The sequence below is a fragment of the Apus apus genome, chromosome 15, assembly GCF_020740795.1.
Source record: "Apus apus isolate bApuApu2 chromosome 15, bApuApu2.pri.cur, whole genome shotgun sequence".
In the NCBI taxonomy this organism is placed as follows: domain Eukaryota; kingdom Metazoa; phylum Chordata; class Aves; order Apodiformes; family Apodidae; genus Apus; species Apus apus.
In genome coordinates, this window is record NC_067296.1 from 290,466 (window position 1) to 310,562 (window position 20,097).

At 49.7% G+C, this 20,097-nt stretch overlaps 2 protein-coding genes across 21 annotated transcripts in view; both read left to right on the forward strand.

Moving 5' to 3' along the window:
- Positions 1-7,788, forward strand: part of EPB41L1 (erythrocyte membrane protein band 4.1 like 1) — a 65,901-nt gene extending 58,113 nt beyond the window's left edge. For 16 of the 20 annotated variants that reach the window (XM_051632863.1, XM_051632858.1, XM_051632857.1 and 13 more), the window contains 6 exons: positions 365-445; positions 639-701; positions 1,605-1,700; positions 2,595-2,675; positions 3,559-3,675; positions 6,926-7,788. In XM_051632863.1, the coding sequence (XP_051488823.1) occupies positions 365-445; positions 639-701; positions 1,605-1,700; positions 2,595-2,675; positions 3,559-3,675; positions 6,926-6,934 (447 nt within the window). In that variant the 3' untranslated portion in view covers positions 6,935-7,788. The remainder of the gene's footprint in view (positions 1-364; positions 446-638; positions 702-1,604; positions 1,701-2,594; positions 2,676-3,558; positions 3,676-6,925) is intronic. The other 4 variants (XM_051632869.1, XM_051632870.1, XM_051632865.1 and 1 more) reach the window with 3 other exon arrangements.
- Positions 7,789-11,407: 3,619 nt separating this feature from the next.
- On the forward strand, positions 11,408-19,144 carry AAR2 (AAR2 splicing factor). The gene is made up of 3 exons (XM_051633255.1): positions 11,408-12,193; positions 13,661-13,890; positions 17,926-19,144. Exons 1-3 carry the CDS (start codon positions 11,437-11,439, stop codon positions 18,091-18,093), a joined length of 1,155 nt encoding a protein of 384 aa, XP_051489215.1. The 5' UTR covers positions 11,408-11,436; the 3' UTR covers positions 18,094-19,144.
- The last annotated feature ends 953 nt before the right edge of the window (positions 19,145-20,097 follow it).

Genomic DNA, 20,097 nt, shown 5'->3' on the forward strand with positions numbered 1-20,097 from the left:
TTCCTTGTGTGGCCCTGACAGCTCTGCTGAGCCTCAGTCCAGCAAAAACCTGTTCCCAGCAGCAGCACTGCGAGAGCCAGTGGCTGAGTGGGGTGGTCAGAGCCTCTGTTTACCCTTGTCTTGCTGATGTCCCCAACACATCAAACAAAAGCCCACCAGAAACACTCTGTGTGCACCTCTGGCCATCTCTGCCATGCTGCTGGGAGGGCTGGGTGACTCCAGAGGGGGACAGCCACCATACACACTGCACTGCACATGTCTGTGGCATCATGACCATCACTGCCTTCTTCTGGCTGCACTGTCCCTGCCAGTGTCACTCCTCCCTGGCATCTCCAGGCTGACCTGGTCTCCTTTGTCCTGGCAGGTTGATGGAGGCAGCCCGGGCAGCAGGGATGCTACAGCCACAGCTCACACTGGCACTGCAGAGACAGCACAGGTGACCTCAGTAAGCAGGGCTAGCCCCTTCGCAGCTGGGGGAGCCACTGTCCCCCGCTGTCCCTCTGAGCCAGCAAGGGCGACCAGGGCCAGCTGCTCTGGGGGCGGGTCCCTGCCCCATCGGGGGTGTCTGTGGAGAGTGACCTGCCATGTTTGTCCCCGTGTTGCATCTGAGCCAATGCACCCATCTGCTCTTCTTTCAGGATCACAGCACCAAGGCTGGGAAAGGGGCCATTCCCACCACAGACCTTCGCTCCCTCTCACCGGTGAGGGGGAGGACGTGGTCCTACTGGCCAGGCTGAGGGGTGGGGAGGGGTGGAGGAAGGGATGCAATCTGTGGGCTGGGGTGGTCCTACAGGGTCCCCTCCTGTGTTCCCAGCACTAGCACCCTTGGCTTGGTACTGGCAAGAGCAGAAGGATGCTCAGAAGGTTGGGGAGCGAGATGGCAGGGGACCCCCTACCCATTGCCTTTCTCCTGTGTCAGACACACACCTTGAGCATCTGCTGGAGGAGGATAATTCCTGAAAAACAGCGCAGTCCCTAGTGAAGTTTCATGGTGGACTTGAGATACCTTTAGCTCTGGGTGTCCTGCCTGGCCACCCAAGGTCACACTCAGAGTCTGCTGACTCCCAGTGTAGGTGATGGCCATCAACATCCCTGTCCAGCAGCAGGCCTTCATGTGTGAAGTGTTTCCCTTCTCAGTTGCCTCATTTTGATGGAGTCAAGCATGGCCAAACACCCCGTGCTGCCTCAGGCTCATCACTTGGTGCAGCAGGAGAACATGTCCAGCACAGCATGGCTGGGCACTGACTGTGCCAGCCTCACCATGCAAAGTAGCACAGGCAGTGGTAGATGTAGCCTGAGAGCTCTGCACTTAAATGGTCCTAAGAATGGATGGGGAAGAGTGAAACACAGCCACAAAATCATCTCCCTGCTGCAGAGGCCCTTTCCTGCAGCTCTGGGCTTGGGGTAGCTGTGGAAACCTCTCCCTAGCCCCCCCAAAAACCTCGGGAGCTGGGAGCCCAGGGCAGCGTCTTTTCTTCCCTTGCCACTCTCTCCCTTCCCATGCTTGGCTGACTAGGTGCATCCTGGTGGGAAGGTCCTAGCTCTCTGGGACTCTGGGGGCTCACCTGTGGTGGCCCTGCTGACACCACTGCTCTGTCCCGCAGATCACCAGCAGCTCTGCTGGGAAAGAAATGCTCACCAGCATCTTCAGTGCCACTGCAGAAACCCTCTCGACTTCCACCACTACCCACGTTACCAAGGTAAGAGCAGCTCTGAAGGGGACAGAGAGGAGGTTCCTGATGGAAGTCATTGGAATTTGATGATGGGTGGATTTATGTTGTGGTTGGTGGTGTACAAAATGCCCCTTTCCTCCTTAAAAGATTAAGAGGTGTGTGCTGTCCCTGGTGAGCCAGCACAGTGCTCCATGCTGTGCCCACTTCAGCCCTGTCCCGTCCAGCCAAGAATGACAACAGGGGACTGCAGGCATTAGGTGTTCATCACCTGCCTGCCACGAGTGAGGACTGTGAACTGTGTTGTGCCCGTGGCTACTTGTTGTTAAACTGGGAGGGCAGGAAGTCTTTGGGGAGAGAAGGAAGAGCAGCATGTGGTGTTGCTGACCTGAAGCCAGATGGGGGAAGAGACTCCAAATTAGGCTGCCAGCCATGTGCATGTGAGTGTGGGTTGGGTGTTCCCAGATGTATCTAGAGCCACATCCCAGGTCCCTCTGGCCCAAGAAGCCCAGAGCATCAGTACAGAAGCATCTTCCCTTGTGTCATCTGTAGTGTACTGGGTTTATTGGAGCTGGAGTGGCTCAGGCAAAGGGGAGTGGTGGTAGGAAATGGAGGGAGATGAGGCTGCATCAGAAAACCTCATCCAAATTATGTGCACATAAATGAAAGCAGAAGCTCAGTGAGGTACCTGAGCAGGAAGGAGGAGTGCTCAGTACCTGCCAGCTTTCCTCCCTGCCCATGGCCAGCTGTGCCTTGCTGGTTCTAGCCACTGCATTGAGTCAGGGGTGATGGGAGCTATGCTGACTGTAGGGGGAGTTCCTGAAGTGACGGTGCATTGTCCCTCATCCAGTGGGCAGAGCTACGAGTGCCAGGAGCTGGTTGGTGGGACAGCTGTGGGTGAGTGTGTTCCTTCTTGTCGTGCAGACTGTGAAAGGAGGGTTTTCAGAGACCCGGATAGAGAAGCGCATCATTATCACAGGGGATGAAGACGTGGACCAGGACCAGGTAGGAGCAGGATGCCCGGGCTCTGGCTGCCGCTGTCTGCAGTACCACATGCTTCTAGTTCTGGCTCATACCTGTTTACTCCTTCTTGCTGAAAACTGACCTCTGTCTGGCAGAACAGGAACCCACAGAGTGCAGGGGCTCCCATGTAAAGTCCCAGCCCAGCTGCCATCAGTGCTCGTTGCAGCAGTGAAGCAGCAGTAAAGGTTACATCCAGCACAAGGCTCAGTGATGGAATCACATTTTTTTCTTAAAACACATTTCCAGTTCCCCTTTATGTGTTGAAAAACTCCACGTGACCCAGGTTATTCATCTTTTTTCCTGCATAGTCTCACTCCAGATGATGGTGTTTTACATCTGCTTCCATGATAGAGGAACAAAAAGTGTCAAACTTTTATGATGGAGGCTGCAGGCTCCTTTTCCTGTGGCCTAAACCTTTGGGATTTTTTGCTTAAAAATAAAAATTAAAGAACTAAAATATTTTTAAAGCTCAGAACATAAATTTTAGGATTTTTTAGAGTTACTAGAATAAATCTAATTATATTATTATAATAGATTTTTCTAGAGTTTTGCTGCATAGAGAGTTGCTGCTGTTGCTTTGCTTGGGTTTCAGGAGGGAGCCTGGGACATAGTTCATATCCACAGAAAAAAAAAGCAGGAGAAAGGCAGTGCATGAGGCATCCCAGTGGTGTGCAAATCCCTGGTCAGTGGTGAGCTCCAGCCTCTTCTGCTAGGCTAGGGTTCAGCTTGGAAACTCTGTATCTGTGTCCTCTGGGATGGTGGCTGATGGACAGCTGCTTTCTGTCTGCTGGTTCTGTCTGGTTGAGAGCAATCCACCAGATTTCAGAGAAGTGACAACAAATTCTTTCATCCTTCTGCTTTCTAGGCACTGGCTTTAGCAATCAAAGAGGCAAAACTACAGCATCCCGATATGCTGGTAACCAAAGCTGTGGTATACAGAGAAACAGAACCTTCTCCAGAGGAAAGAGACAAGAAACCTCAGGTAGGTGGAGAAGTGACCAGACCTGATTTCTCTGTGCTGCAGAAGGGGTGGATGTAACTGGGCAAGTGTCTCTGATCCCCACCAGCTGCAGGTGCTGGCAGGTGTTGCTGCTCCTTGGCACTGTGTGGCAGCTCTCAGCCAGCAGTTCACTCTGATGGTTGCTCTGGGCATGGCCACCTGGTTGTGGTAAGAAAGCCAGTGCTGTGCTAGCAAAAGCAATGCTGCAGATGTCACCTCGCTGACCTTCTCAGCAGAGGGGTCACAGTCATTTGCATGTAAAGAATACAGGACCTGCTTGTCCCCACAGCAGGGAGGGAAAGAGATGGATGGGCTGAAACTTGACTACAAGTCCTGCAAAGTCAGTCCGAAGTATCAGACCAGTATCCACAAAACCAGAAGTTTCCTTAGTCCCATAGAATGGTGAAGGTTGGAAGGGATCTTAAAGATCATGAGGTTCCAACCCCTCACACTAGCACAGGCTGCACAAGCCTCATCCAAACTGGCCTTGAACACCACCAGGGATGGAGCTTCCACAACCTCCCTGGGCAACCTGTTCCAGCACCTTATTTACCCTCATGGTGAAGAAATTCTTCCAGGTGTCCAGCCTAAATCTCCCCTCTTTCAGTTTAAAACCATTACCCCTTGTCCTATCACTACCCTCTCTGGTGAAAAGTCCCTCCCCAGCTTTCCTGGAGCCCCTTCAGGCACTGGAAGGTGCTCTAAGGTCTCCCTGGAGCCTTCTCTTCTCCAGGCTGAACACCCCAACTCTCCCAGCCTGTCTCCAGAGCAGAGCTGCTCCAGCCCTTGGATCATCTTTGTATCCCTTCTGTGGACCCTCTCCAACAGCTCCTGTGCTGAGGGCTCCAGAGCTGTGCACAGCACTCCAGGTGGAGTCTCACCAGAGCAGAGCAAAGCAGAGCAGAGGAGCATAATCCCCTCCTGGCCCTGCTGGCCACACTTCTTTTGATGCAGCCCAGGACACAGTTGCCCCTCTGGGCTCCAGCACACACCGGTGGCTCATGTCCAGCTTGTCGTCTCCTCCCACCCCAAGTCCTCCTCCTCAGGACTGCTCTCCAGCCATTCTCCCCACAGCCTGGATTTGTGCCTGGGGTTGTACCAACCCAGGTGCAGGATCTTGCACTTGGCCTCGTTGAACTTCCTGAGGTTGGCATGAGCCCACTTCTCCAGCCTGTCAAGGTCCCTCTGGATGGCATCCCTTCCCTCTAGGGTGTCAACTACTCCACACAATTGGTATTGGCAGCAAACTTGCTGAGGAGACACTCAATCCCAGTGTCCATGTCTCCAACGAAGAGACTGGTCCAGCACTGGTCCCAGTACTGACCCCTGAGGAACACCACTCATCACTTGCCTTCACCAGGACACTGAGCCATTGACCACAACTCTCTGGGTGGGGCCATCCAGCCAATTACTTCTCCACCAAGTGGCCCATCTGTCAAACCCACGACTTGTCAGTTTGCAGACCAGGATGTCATGTGGGACAGTGTCAAATGCTTTGCACCAATCCAGGTAGATGATGTCAGTTGCTCTGCCATTATCCACCATCTCTGTAGCCTTGTCACAGAAGGCCACCCAATTGGTCAGGCATGATTTGCCCTTAGTGAAGCTGTGGTGGCTGTCACCAGTCACCTCCTTATTTTCCATGTGCCTTAGCAGATGTTCCAGGAGGATTGTTGCATGATCTTGCCAGGCACAGAGGTGAGACTGACCAGCCTGTAGTTCCCCAGGTCTTTATTTTCCGCCTTTTTAAAAAGAGGGGCTGTGGGACCTTGTTTCCAATCAGCAGGAACCTCTCCAGGCCCCCATGACCTCTCAGATAAAATGGAGAGAGGCTCAGCAACTGCATCCACCAGCTGCCTCAGGACCCATGGATGGACCCCATCAAGTCCCACAGACTTGTGCACCTTCAGCTTCTTTAGATGGTCATGGACCTGTTCTTCTCCTACAGTGGGGGGTGCTTTGTTCTCCCAGTCCCTGCTGTCACCTGCTGTGGCCTTTGCAATGAGCCTGGAGCACTTGCCAGAGAAGACTGATGAAAAAAATTCCTTGACAACCTCAGCCTTCTCAATGTCTTGCATAGCCAGGTCTCCCATTTCCTTCAGAAGAGGGCCTACACTTTCCTTGGTTGTCCTTTTATCCCCAACATACTTACAGAAGCTTTTCTTATTGCTGTTTACATCCCTGGCAAGATTTAATTCCATCTGGGATTTGGCTCTCCTGACCTGATCCCTGATCCTTGGCTGCTTGGACAGCCTCTGTGTGATCTTCCCAGGGTACCTGTCCAAGCTTCCACCCTCTGGATGCTTCCTTCTGAAGTTTGAGCTTTTCTAGAAGCTTCTTGCTCATCCACACTAGCCTCCTGGTGTTGTTACCTGACTTTCTCTTAGTTGGGATGTATCGCTCTTGGGCCTGGAGAAGATGGTCCTTAAATATTAGCCAGCTTTCAGATCCCAGGTTGTCTTTTCATACACACACAGGTCCAGGCCCTGCATACAAGGTTTGCACCTAACTGCAGATGTCACAAATTGGTCCGAGCCCCAGATATTTTTCGTCAGGACAAAGCTGTCTCTGAGGAGTCCTGCCCCACTGTAAGCCCCCTCCTCGTACCCCACTGCTCCCCCTCCCTGGGTTGCTGCAGCTCTTTGGTGGTGGCACAGCCCAGCAGACCTCTTTGAGCAGCCGAGGCACAGAGGAACGTGGTGGAAGGGAGAGGGGGAGCTTTTGAAGGCAGCTGCACTGCTGAAAAATGGATGAGGAGCTCTGTCGCCAGCCAGGCTGCAGGTGCATTTTTATAGGCCTCCTTTGAAATCTGATTTTATGTTTCATTATCATATGAAAATTTTTTTTGGCAGCCTTTAAGCTCGGAAAAGCAACCGGCTCCGTTGCAGCTTGGAAGGTTAGAAGAAGCTGTTGCATCTGCCTAATCTTACCTTCTATTTCACAGTACAAACAAGTAAACCCAGACACTTCTGCATGACTTAGGGAGCCACCCAATTTTAATTGAATGGCTTGAAGGACAGAAGCAGTGACCAATTCTCAGCTCCCCCATGTATCAACAGCAGTCCAGTGATTTAAGAGTTCCTGCTAATTAATCAGAGGTCCTGGTAATTAAATGCAAACTGTGGCCTCAGGTGTTTGCAGATTGTTCCAGTGCCCTCATACAAATTAGTGCCCTTTTATAGTTGAAGGGATCAGCACCTCCTGACTGGTCATTTCCATCTGTCTTGTACAGGAATCTTGACCAACATGTTCATGGAAGTTGGCATCTGGATTCAAACGTGGAAAACAGCAGAGAAGGAGCCTTCATGCTGGATTTGTCAGCAAGACATAGACATCCTGGCTGCAGCATTCATGGCAAGAGACAAAAATTTTAAAAAAGGAATAGCAAATATGTATATTATATATATATATATATACACATACATACATATATATATATATAAACAGGAAATAAAATGCATCCATGCACTGCTGCTATATGCTGGAAATGAATAGCAAACAACACCACCAACAAACAAAGCCAACCCTCTTTGCAGATAAATTGAAGAATTTACTGGATTGGAGATCAAATAAGATTTAAAAAAATAATAACAACAATAATATTGTTAACAATACAATAAGCCACCATCTTGCATGTTACATTAAAGGATACACAATCATGAGTTCATTTGTTGCACACTGAATGGAAAGGAAAACTGCTTTGCAACAAAGCAAGGAATAAGCAAACTGAAACAACAAACCACAAGCAGAAGCAAAACCATTCCCCTCCTCTGGAAGGAAGAGAGAAAAACAGTGAATTTATTACCTTAGAGTTATTTTCCAGTTCACAAGTGTGGTTTTGCCCTTCTCCTCATTCCATGCTGGGTTTTTGCATCTTTTTTTGGGTTCTGTTAACTTCTCCCTTCTGTTCCTTATCTTCTACTCTGTGCACTTGTTCAACTTCTTGTCCTCTGAAGGTATTTAAGAATGGATTTAATTTCAAACAACAACAACAAAAAGATATGTATATGGTTTCTCATTTATAAAAAAGCAGCCTGTAGGGGTTTCATATGGATGTGCATTTAAATTATGTATATTATTATATCTAATGAGGGGGGAGGGAGGGAACAATACTGAAATGATTCAACAGTGCTGGTAAATACTATGACAACATTTGAAAATTATTAACTCTTTGATTGATTGTGGTTGGTGTATTTTGAGACTCTTAGATCATATGTGGGACTCTCAGTCCTGCAAGAAGAGAACAGGGAAGGTTTCAGCTCCTGCTGTTTTGGAGGGGAAGGGGGAGAGGGGCAAAGGACAGGAAAGGTCCTGCCAGCTGATCTGCCGTGGTTGGTGGTTGGATTTGGAGGGGCAGAGAAGGCGGTTGAGGTTGTGGCTCTGGCAGCTGGCGGCAGGATTGTCTCTCCAGCTGCCACCCAGAGCTACAGGAGTCAGCTGGGAACAAGGTCTGGAGCTGAGCGCTCTCCTCCAGCCCACAAAGCTGTGCCAGTGGTTGGGTGGTTTTGCTTTGTTTCTGGATCCCAGTGATTAAGTTACTCAAGCTTTGTATTAGGGTTCAAGGCAGAGGGGTTGTTTCTGCCCTTTCTCCCTGTTGCGCAGGGTGTGATGGCAAGGGCTGCCCAAGTACAGCAATGGCAGGTGGTGGCAGTCCTTCCCGTGGCCTACCCAGGGATGGGCAATGGAGAGATTGTGCTGTCCCCAGCAATGCAGAGCACCCCCAACATCCCAGGTTGGACAAGAGAGTCCAGGCCCTCTGCATAAGAAGGTACATGTTGAGGAGATGTCAGTGGAGCTGCCTTCCCCCAGCTCAGCCTTGAGACACAGGCTTCCTCTACAGCTGCCTTTGGAAGGGGATCGTGGGCCAACCCCAGGGCCTCATACACTGTGAACCAGGCAGTTAGGGTAGACTTGGAACCAGAATCAGAAAGGAAAGGAAATAAACAGCTTTCCTTCTTGAAATTGTCTCTAGCTTCTGCAGAAACAGAAGGGCCCATGATTCTGCACCATTTTGCCTTTAGTCTCCCACCCGTCACACAGACTGTGCACAGAAATAGGTGTGTTTTGTCAGGTCATGCAATGGCTGGGAGGATGCCAGCAGGTAGGAGAGCCTGTGCTGTGAGGACATAATGGGCAGACTCTGCTCACAGCCTTTGCTATCCTAGGAGAAACCTGGCAGCTTTACTTCACCAGTTGCTTGCTAGTATGTCCCTGTGAAGTCTGTTCTTGTCTGCCAGAGAGGTTTCTCCTGCAAGCATGAAAGGCACGAGCACAGGCTGCATGAGAAGTAGATCGAGCTGCTGGCTGGCACAAGTGCTGCCAGGTCATCAGGGTCTTCCCAGCTTCCACCCCAGCACCTTCAGCTATCTTTAGAGAGCCAACTCCCAAACAAAAAAGCGTTAAGGCAGTTGCAAAGAGGCTGCTTTCCTCTCTTTTCTTTTTTCAATCCACCTCCCTTTCAGATAGGCAGGGGGGCAGAGGACCTGTGGTCCATACACAGTGCCAGTGTTCATCAACAAGTGTGTTTCATCCTCAGAGGAGCCCACCTGGCTTTGGCACCTGAGGCTACTGTGAAACTAGATACTTGCTTTTGACGAAATTGAAGGTTACTGTTAAAATTAGTGGCCTTACAGAGTTAGACTTGTTATGTGCTTGGACTGAGGTGAGTTACATTTGGAGTGAGCAGATCTAGTCCCTGGCTTCAGCAGCATGTGGCAGTGTTTAAAAACCTTTAATAAAAAAAAAAATAAATAAAAAGGAAAGAAAAAAGCTGACTGCTTGTTTGCCTGGTGAGGCGTGGGTTTCTGCTGCTCAGTGACAACCGAGGCCCTGTGGTGGGCTGAGCTCCCCCAGCCTGCCCATCACCTCGCTCCATTTCAGATAGTTGATCACTGCTTGTTTTCTTCCAGGGACCTTTCTGTGGAAAGGGGTGGGAGACACGAGTGCCTGTTTTTACCTGATCCCACAAATCCATTCCAAACCTGGCCTGCAATTGCACGAGTAATAACAACTGTAATAATAATATTTATTTTTATTTGAGAAGCACCTTACCAACCAACTGCGATGCTCTGTTGTTCCTTCACTAACTCTCCCTTTCTCTTTCCTTGTTCTCCCTCTCCCCCCTTCAGTCATATTCCTTTTCAGTGCTTGGTGGTGTATGCGTGTGTGCTCACTGTTCTTGTATTCAGTAAAAGTGAAATAAATGTGTTTGATGCTAAATCAGCTTGGAGCCTCAGTAGACTCTTTCCTACCAGGAGGATGGAGAACAGAAGGGAAGCCCAAGCACCCAGGGTCTGCACATGGAAATGCTGGACTCTGCCTTGTCCCAGGCAAAGATGCTGCCAGAGTGGGTATCACAGGTGGTGGAGCTGGGAACGGCATCGTGCTGCAGCCACCAACCCTTGGGCACACATTTGGGCAGCAAAGGTGGTTGTGAGGATGCTCAAAAGGCAGGAGGTGGCAGCTGTCCCTGAGGAGTCTGCCTGTGCTCCTGAGAGGGAGGATGCTGTGCTGCGAGGGCATCGTCCCACAGCCTGTCCCGCTGCAGGGCTCTGTCACGAGCCAGGTAGGGCAGCCCAGGGAGATTCAGATTGGACCCCCGTGCTTTCTAAACTCCTTCACAGAGAGGATCCCAGGTGTCACTGGATCCAACCTGAGTCTCAGACCTGGCCCTTCCAGGGAGAGCGATTAAAATGTCACAATCTAAGGAAATGCTTGACTGTCTGATACCTTTTGGTCAGATTAAGGTGAAATGACACTCAAGGTCTGTATTTGAATATTAGGTTTAATTAAAACTATAGAAGAAATATGGATACTTCAATTATCTTACGCTGCACAATCATAAAGGCTCACATTTAGATCACAAGAGCACAATACATGTTTAAGCTGCACAACCTGAGAAGAAATCGTGGTTAGGCCTTTTGTTACTTAATGATGTTAGGAAGGCAGAGAGAGAGAGAGAGAGAAGGAGAAGAAAAGTTTAGAGATAGGTAAAAGAAAATCCCCAGTCCTGCATCCAGCGCTGGGCCAACAGGGTAGAGCTGGTATCAGTGAGGCTCCCCAAGCCCACCATTGCAGCCCCCTGCTTGATAGGCCTAGTTTCCTTGTTTCGCAAGCATAAGCAAGAGTGATTGAACCATAAGCCTGAGCAGCTGGCGTGGACCTGCCCCCTCTGCCCCTCCATCCTTACCTCAAGCGCAGTTCCCGCAGCCTCAGGCCACATGCAGGCCCTGGGCGGGCTCCATCCTCCCAGACAAGCCTTTCGGGATGCAAACGAGACTTTGTTTAGGGGTTACAAAGCAGTTTCGACACCAATTCCAGCACGTATAGGTCCTGAGGGCTGGTCCCTCCCAGGGTCCCAGCCCTGGAAGCACTGGGGGCCCAGGGGAACAGCTGCGGCCCGCCGGGTCAGGGCACCGAGACCATCTCTGGGGGACGCCGGGTCTGAGCGGAGCCGCGTCTGCGGCGGCGGGCCCGGAGGACAAAGGGGAGCAGCTGCAGGGGCTGCGCTCTTGGCAGCCAAGGACCCGCTGGGGCAGGGGGCGCGGCCGCTGCGGTGCGGGCCCCAGCCCCGAGACGCGGTGAATCCGCCCGGACCCGCGCGCCGCCCGGACCCGCGCGCCGCCCGGACCCGCGCGCCGCCCGGACCCGCGCGCCGCCCGGACCCGCGCGCCGCCCGGACCCGCGCGCCGCCCGGACCCGCGCGCCGCCCGGACCCGCGGGGCGGAGCGCGCCGGGCCGGCCATGGCGGGCCCGCGGCTGGAGCCCGAGCTGGCCAGGCAGCTCTTTTTCGAGGGCGCCGCGGTCGTGGTGCTGGGAGTGCCCGAGGGCACCGAGTTCGGCATCGACTACAGCAGCTGGGCCGTGGGGCCGCAGTTCCGCGGCGTCAAGATGATCCCGCCGGGCCTGCACTTCCTGCACTGCAGCGCGGGGCGGGCGGGCGGCGGCCGGGAGACCGGCCCGCGTACCGGCCTCTTCCTCAGCCTGCAGCGGCGGGAGGTGCGGGTGCTGCGCTGGGACGCGGCCAGCGAGGCGCTGGGGCCGGCGCCGCCCGCCGCGGGGCAGGCCGAGGCCTTCCGAGAGAACCTGCGGGAGATGGACCCTTTCCTCGGGCCCTACCCCTACGAGACCCTGAAGAAGTGGGTGTCCCTCACCAGCTTCATCAGTGAAGCGGCCGTGAAGGAGCTGCAGCCGGAGAGCGGGCAGATCTGCGCCTTCTCGGAGGTGCTGCCGGTGGTGGCCGGGCGGCACAGCCGGGACCGGGCGGAGCAGCACCTGCCGCCCGTGCACGCCGAGTGCCGCAGCTACGCCGAAGGGCTGGCGCGGCTGCCGCTCATGGAGCCGAAAGCCGGCACCGAGATCAGGTTCACGGAGCTGCCGAAGCAGATGTACCCTGAGGGTGCCACTCCGGAGGAGATCACCAGGCACAGCCTGGACCTGAGCTACGCTCTGGAGAAGGTGATCAACCAGCGGTACGCCAGCCAGCCCCTGGGTCTGCTGGGTGAGTACCACGAATGTCCCGCCGGAGCCCTCGGGTTCTTTGGAAGAATAAAGCCATAATTGCTGTGTAAAAGGAGAGCCCCGGGATGAAACCCGCGCTGTTCCCTGCGCCCTAATGCATTTCTTGTCATTGTGTTCCAGAAGTTTGGAGTGGGTTTTAGCAGCTATAGGGCCTGTTGCAGTGGTGTGCGGGCTGTGCTGCTCGGTGCCTGGAGCTGCCACCCGCCAACATTTGCCTTTCTCACTCCTGGGTGCTGCCCTTGGAATCCAAATTGCCTCAGAGTGAATCGAAAGCAGCAGTTGCCGGTGGCTGTGAGCTGCGTCTTGTGCAAAGGAGGCACCTGCCTGGCAACATCGGCGTCAAGTGAAGCTCTGAGGACAGAGCTTAGGAAGTCCTGGGAGCTCTGAGTGGGGCTGAGCATCGTAACGTTTATATTCTTCTTCCTGCGTGGGTGCTGAGGTGGTGGCAGGTCCCCAGCAGCAGCTGGTCCCCACCCGGCTGGATCAGTGGGCGCTCTGCTCTGCAATGCCCTGGACTCGGTGGCAGGTTTGGGGTTTGCCAGCCCTGCTGCAGGAGATATGCACAGTCAGGGCTGGGGCTCTCGGGCAGGTGGCAAGGTCTCCAGGACTTGCCAGTCTGTTTTGATAACTTGTGATAGGAATAAATACCAAAACGGTGGAGGTCCTGACAGGTGGTTTTGTTTTGTGGTAGGATGAGGGAGGGATTGGGAATCTAGCTGAGCTGGAACCTCCAGGCAGCTGAGGTTTGGAATAAGCCTTTGTTTTTCCCTTCTTCTGTTTTTTCTATATTAACATTATACAATTTATTTTTTATCAAAATTATCAAAGACAACTGGAGGATATACAGAAAGTTAATTACCTTAAGAAATGGTGATGTCATCATTCTGGCAAAATAGCTGATACTAAGTGTGTCGGTGAGATGAACCCTGGCGCTTAATTCAACAAGGAAAAAACATATAGTGTTTTTTGTACAACGTAGTGCTCATCTCTCCCAGTGTTCCCACAGCCCTTGTGTTTAAGGACAGTGGCATTTGCACTCCCATGTGGCTCTGGAAACCTGGGCACAGGCAGAGGGGAATACTTGCAGGATAACAGCCATGTCTGGCTTCTTGAGTGAGTGCTGTTTTGAGAACACTGGTGACCCTGGCAGTCATGGTGGCTGTGTGCTCTGAGAGCTGGTAAAGTCACTCTCTGAATATGATAATTAGTTGCAGGTGGACCTGCCTAATTATGCTTTGCTTTTTCTCCAACTGAAGAGTAGAGCATTAGGAAATAGTGTTTGGAGTATTGATTGCTTTTAGCAGAATCACTGGAAGGGCAGAATGTATGTGCAGAGGGCAAAGCCAGAGTTTTATGCAATCATTTACAGAGTTTTTGTGAGGACACGTACCTTGGATATGTTTCTAGTCTTATATGTGCTTTGTTTTGTTTTCCTGAACACGTGCAGCTGAGTTGCAGTTTGCTTTCATCTGCTTCCTGATCGGGAATGTGTATGATGCCTTTGAGCACTGGAAAAGACTCTTAAACATCCTGTGTCGATCTGAAGATGCCATAGGGAGATATCAAGACCTTTACATCAATCTCATTTCTGTGCTGTATCACCAGCTCAGTGAAATACCAGCTGATTTTTTTGTGGACATTGTCTCCCAGGACAACTTTTTAACCAGCACATTACAGGTAGGTTTGAAGGTATTTCTTAAAAAATGGGAATGGGAGGAGAGGACATACAGGGCATCGGAGCAAATTCAGGGAGAAGCTGCAAAAGGCATTAAGCTACAGTTGAGCTGCATGGGAGATAATGACCCTATGTAAGCACATGCATATTTTCCTTTACTTTTCTCCATGTTTTTTACAAAACAATGCCATTTGCTTGTCATCTCAGGGTTTTATCTACTCGGCTATGCCTAGAAGAGTCTCGTGCAGTAGAAGATGGAGTTAGTGTGCAAGCAGAGAGGGCAGCCAAGTGAGGTGATGAGAGGAAAAGCTAATGAAGCCTAATGGCTGCAACAGAGAACGGGGACTGCATGGTCTTTGTTTTCCTTGCAAGTAATGCTGGAAGTCACCAGCTACTTGGGCATAGCTGGAGAGTTCAGGAGTGGCCAATGTGACCAGACTACATCAGCACACTTTTTCTGAAGAACAAATTAAAGGCATTAAACTACATAAAGCTGGATAAAACTTTGACTTAAAAAACTGCTGCTGCTGCTGCCTTTTGGTCAGTTTGATGAGCTTTGTATACAGAGAATGCAGTGAAATAGTATTGAGTTTTGGGCATCAATAGTATTTAAGAAGCTTTTCCATTCCTGTTAGCCTTAAACAAAGCTGAATATTTTCTATAATCATGTTGTTATCCAGAGGAAATTTTTTGGTTAGTTCAAAATGCAGAAAATGCTGCTTCTACCAACACAGGCATGGGCAGATCTGTAATTCAGCACCAGTAAAAACAGTTACTCCCACTAACTGTAACCATGCTACCAGCTCAGCAACCAGACTGATCAAAACTTGGTTAAAAAAAAAAAAAAAGGAAGCCCAGCTATGCTGGTGAAGCTCAGCAATGAAAACCTAATCCCAGCAGAAAGAGTAGTAAGTTCTATTGCAGGTGCTTGATGGGGATTGGTAATGCCTTCTCCTTTCCAGGGAGTAGTTGCATTTCTCTACTTGTAACTGCAAGGTTTTGCTGTAGATTGAGGGGGAGAGGTGTTTGTTTTTAATTTGCTCGGAAAAATGTTGTGGGAAGCATTGCTTTAATCAAGTTACATTCTTTACTTTTTTTGGAATGTGAAAGTTTTTTTGGATTCACAGAAGTCCCAACACAAGAAGAACATGGAGCTGTTGGAGTGAATCAAGGGGAGGGCCACAAAGATGATCTGGAAGAGGCTGGAGAACATGAGCCCCTCCTCCCCTATGGAGACAGGCTGAGAGAGTTGGGGTGTTCAGCCTGGAGAAGAGAAGGCTCCAGGGAGACATTAGAGCACCTTCCAGTGCCTGGAGGGGCTCCAGGAAAGCTGGGGAGGGACTTTGGACAAGGGCAGGGAGTGATAGGATGGGGGGAAACAGTTTCAAGCTCGAAGAGGGGAGACTGAGATGAGATCTTAGGAAGAAAGCCTTCTACTGTGAGGGTGGTGAGACACTGGCCCAGGTTGCCCAGAGAAGCTGTGGCTGCCTCATCCCTGGAAGTATTCAGAGCCAGAGTGGATGGGGCTTGGAGCAATCTGGTCTAGTGGGAGGTGTCCCTACCCATGTGTTTTTTTCCATCCCACTACAGAACTGGGAAGCCTAGCTCTATTTGCAGCACGAAGAATACACCAACCAGCCATTCTTTCCATCTGATGGGAATTTTGGAAGCAGCCTGTCTTGCTGGTTATCTTTCCTTTTTTCTTTACCTGAGTATTGTTCATCCTCAGATTTCATCAGTTTGTGCTTTTTACTGAACGTGCAGAAGCTGATGCCTTTGGGTGGCTGTGCTGGCCTGAGCCATCACGGTTAAGCTGTAGCTGGAGTCAGCAGAATCACTGGATCATAGAACATGCTGAGTTGGAAAGAACCCATCAGGATTATCAAGTCCAACTCCTGTCCCTGTGTAGGGCATCCCAAGAATCACCCCATATGCCTGAGAGCATCATCCAAAGGCTTCTTGAACTCAGGCAGGCTTGGTGCTGTGACCACTGCCCTGGGGAGCTTGTTCCAGTGCTTGACCTCCTTGGTGAAAAACTTTTTCTTGATATCCAACCTTAACCTCCCCTGATTCAGCTTCCTGCCATTTCCCCCAGTCCTGTCCCTGGTCACAGGAGTGAAGAGATCAGGACCTGCAGTCTTAGTAGCAAAGAATAAATTTGAACTGAGCTTCTCTTTGCCAAAAGTTCCCTGTTCCTCTGCTCCTGAGGGATTTCACTGAAATAGTGCCAGGGAACCTCTGGGACTGCCTTACCCAGTTGCTTTACGTACACAGCAGCCAAAGTTATCTGTCTTCCCTGAGTGTGGGCAGGTGGATCAGAAGCAGTGCAAAATGTGTGGGGTGTATTATCTGTGGGGTGTATTCCTCAGCTTTTAATATAGCTACTTTATTTTTGGAGTTTTGATCTAAGGCAAGAAGAGTACAGCATAACTTCCACTGAATATGCAGCCTTAACAGTGTTTAAAAAGAAAAAAAATATTGATGAAATCACTAATTTAATGTGCAATTCACTGAGGAGAAGTGGGAAGTATAATCTTTTAATCTTTTTTTATTTTATTTTGTCAATAGCAGTCTTGCTATGTAAGGGAGTTCTGTTATAAAGAGGCAGTTTCACGGTAGAATAAACAAGGAAAAGGCAAATGATCATAAACAAAGCAGTGAACTTTGCTGCTCATTGTCAGTGTTTTATCCAGCTGTCAGTAGCTGCTTTTTCCTCAGAGGGCTTTCCCCTCACTCCCATCCCCCAATCTTTTGGGTTTTTTGCCTTTGAAATAGAAGTTTCTTTCTATGGAAATGAATTCCGAATCATGAGTTTAGAAGAGGTTCAGAAAGTGGCTGATGAGAAATGGGCTCTGAGGCTAAATGTCCTGTTTATTCATACGAGGTGCCATAACTGTCAAAATTACAATTCTAGCAGAAGCTGTGAATTTATAAAAAGTTAATAGATTTGTGTGTATTTGGATGATGGAGAAGAGCCACCCTTAGAGACTCAGAGAATCATAGAATGGTTTGGTTTGGAAGGGACCTTAAAAATCATCTAGATCCAACCCCCTGCATGGGCAGGGACACCTCCCACTAGATCAGGTTGCTCCAAGCCCCATCCAGCCTGGCCTTGAACACTTACAGGGATGGGGTTTCCATGACATACCTGGGCAACCTGTTCCAGTGTCTCACTATGCTCATAATAAATAATTTCCTCCTACTATCTGATCTAAATCTCCCCTCTTCATGTTGCCCCTTGTCCACTCGCCACATGCCCATGCAAAAAGTCCTGCCCCAGCTTTCTTGTAGGCCCCCTTCAGAAAGTTGCTATAAGGTCACCAGGGAGCCTACTCTTCTCCCTCTTGGCTGAACAACCCCAACTTCTTCAGCCTGTCTTCACAGAGGAGGTGCTCCAGCCCTCTGATCATTTTTGTCACCCTTCTCTGGACTCGCTCAAGAAGTTAGTCCACATTTCAGTGCCCTGCACTCAGGGGAAGGGTTGAGCTGGGGATAACTGTATTATTTACACAGAGAGCCCATTCTTTTCTTCCCTTCAAAGTCTCTTTACAAAGTTTCTTCTGTATCCTAAGGTGTTGGTGATACTTTGGGGGATCTCCTGGTCCATCCAACCATGAAAAAGGAGTTACCTGATAACACTGGCTTTGTGGCAAATGGAAACTGATAGTCCTCCTCTTTTTTTTAACTTCTGTTCAGATATTTTTCTTTTCTGACACTGAAGAGTATTTCCACAGTATGTATTTCATTATGTATGTACTTCTGCTTGAAACAGAAGTTATTGCCTCAGTGCAAATATTCCTCAGGCAGACTCAGTGGAGTGGAGGCAGGATGTCTATCTTGGCTGTGGGAGGAGGGGAGAAATGTAGTCTTTGGTTAGGTAGCTCCAAAGCTGGAGTGGTTTCTAGGGTATTAGATCCCTTACCAGTGGCTTAACCTGAAAATTCCTGGTGTATCCTGTTAATGATGTCTTTGCAGGAAATAGATGCACATCTTGTGCCGTGGCTGGGTCCTTACTGACCTCTGCTCTGTTCTTTTAGGTGTTTTTCTCCTACACGTGCAGTTCTGCTGTTGATGGGACCCTAAGGAAAAAGGCTGAAAAATTCAAGGCTCACCTAACAAAGAAATTTAAATGGGACTTCGAGGCAGAGCCTGATGACTGTGCCCCTGTGGTGGTAGAGCTACCTGAGGGCGTGCAAGTGGACTAAGCAAGATACTCAGAAACAAAAAACTTTGGAAGTAACTCTTTCTCCACATCTTGTCCAACCTTGCCAGCTTCCTAAAGTCAGTTTCTGAAGACAACTCCTCTTTCTGCTGTAGAAGCAGATGTGGAAAACCCAGGAGGATTCCTGACTTTGTGAGGAGACCAGAATTATTGGAGGAGTTCGAATAATCATGCAGCTACTTTGGACACCTTGGTTTTTCTCCTAGCTCTTCTGCAGGATCTCCTTATTCTGTCCTCAGCTGACCTCCACATTCCTGGTCCCTTCCATCCTCCTGGGCTGGAGGTGACACCCTCTTTGGACAAGCATCTGTTGTTTACACTTGAAGCCTTTGCTGCTTTGATTTGATGCCTTCTGAGCAAGGAGTGTAGGCCCACCTGACTGGTCATGGCAGCTTCTGACAGCCTGAAGCCAGGCTGTGGATGGAGAAGTTCTGCTCTTCCAGGGCTTGCATTACAGCCATGGTACCACAACTTTCAAAATGGTGTTGGGTGCTTCTGTTGCTTACTATGATTTATTGCAATGATGTCTTGTGGAGGAGGACTCTAGGCCATAGCAAAATGTTTCCCACATCATACCACTAATACTGAGTTATCTTACTCCTCCTATTTTGTAAAAAGCCTTTTGTGTATCCCACTGACACTCTTTGTAGCCTGGTGGAAAAGAAAGTTAACAGTTTGGTAACAGAAAGTAGAGTTACTGGACAGTAGTTACCCAGGCCTTGAAGAAGAGAGCCAGCAGGAGATCATGAGATAAAAGGTCAGATTTCCACATGACCTGCATCCTCTGTTTTGCTGTAACTGGAAATCTTGTGTATTTTCATTGGTAATAATCTTCTTTCTCCTCATTTCCCACAGGCTATAAGGCTATAAGAAAACCTGTGGTGCTTGTTCAGAGCTACACAAAGACTTAGTTCTACCACTTGTTACTTTCTCAGCTGTTAGACTCCTTCAGAAATTTGTCTAAAAAGATAATGCTGTTTGTTAGTCTTTTATAGTTAAAAATAAATCTCAATGAGAATCTTGCCCACAGAAAACATCTGTACGAATAGTTTCTTAGTTATTTAGCATAAGCTCATGGTCCAGTGAAGCTGCCCTCTCTCTTTGGGATGTCCAGTGTCCCCAGAAGTAACCCCAGAAGTGGTGGTATCTGTGATAGCCAAGGAGGACTCAGTGAAATGGCACAGAGCATTCTGGGAAGAAGGAATGTGCTGAGGTGTTTCCAGATAATCAGGCACTTACCACAGGAATGAGCTGCCAAAAGCCCTCCCTGCCTGGTGCGTGTCCTCCCTTTCCTCGAGGGCTCTGCACACCACTGCTCTGGTGTCTTGGTTTATCCATTTTAAATGTGCTCCATATTGTCCATGGGCTCACAGGGGAGGTTTGGTGAATGTTTTGTTACTAAATCTTTTTTCCATGTGTCCTTTTCTGTAACACCCTTAAGATGTTTTGTACAGCACTTTGCCTGTGCTCTCCTTGTCTTCTTGCTCTTTGCACCCACTTTGCAATTTCCAATTGGACAAATTGTTTGTAAGGAGTGGTCCCAGTTTTGATGAAAGATGCGTTTTGGGTTTGTTGGCTCTTTGCACCAACCTGATGTCTGGTTCTGTTGCTTTGGAGCAGAACAGCAAGCACTGGTGTAAGTAGAGAAGACAGCAGGGAGTCTGGGGCCTGCCTGTCTGGAGGGGAGCAAGGAGCAGGGCTCTGTGTCTGCCTATCAGGCTGGCCAGGCTGGGCCAGCAACATTTCCACTGCTGGATAGGTTCATTTGAATGTGTTTGTTAAATCTCAAAAACAGTAACTGAAAATAAACTCCCAAAGTGTGTAACTGTCAGGTTCCTATAATGAGTGACATTTTTAGCAACTGAGAAAAGGGAATATAATTGTACTTCCATTGTGCTTTTTATCTTTTTGCAAGGTTGTAATAGGGAAAGGTAATGTCTCTTAATAAGACACACAAAATAGGGGGGGCAGAACCAGGCCTTTGGGG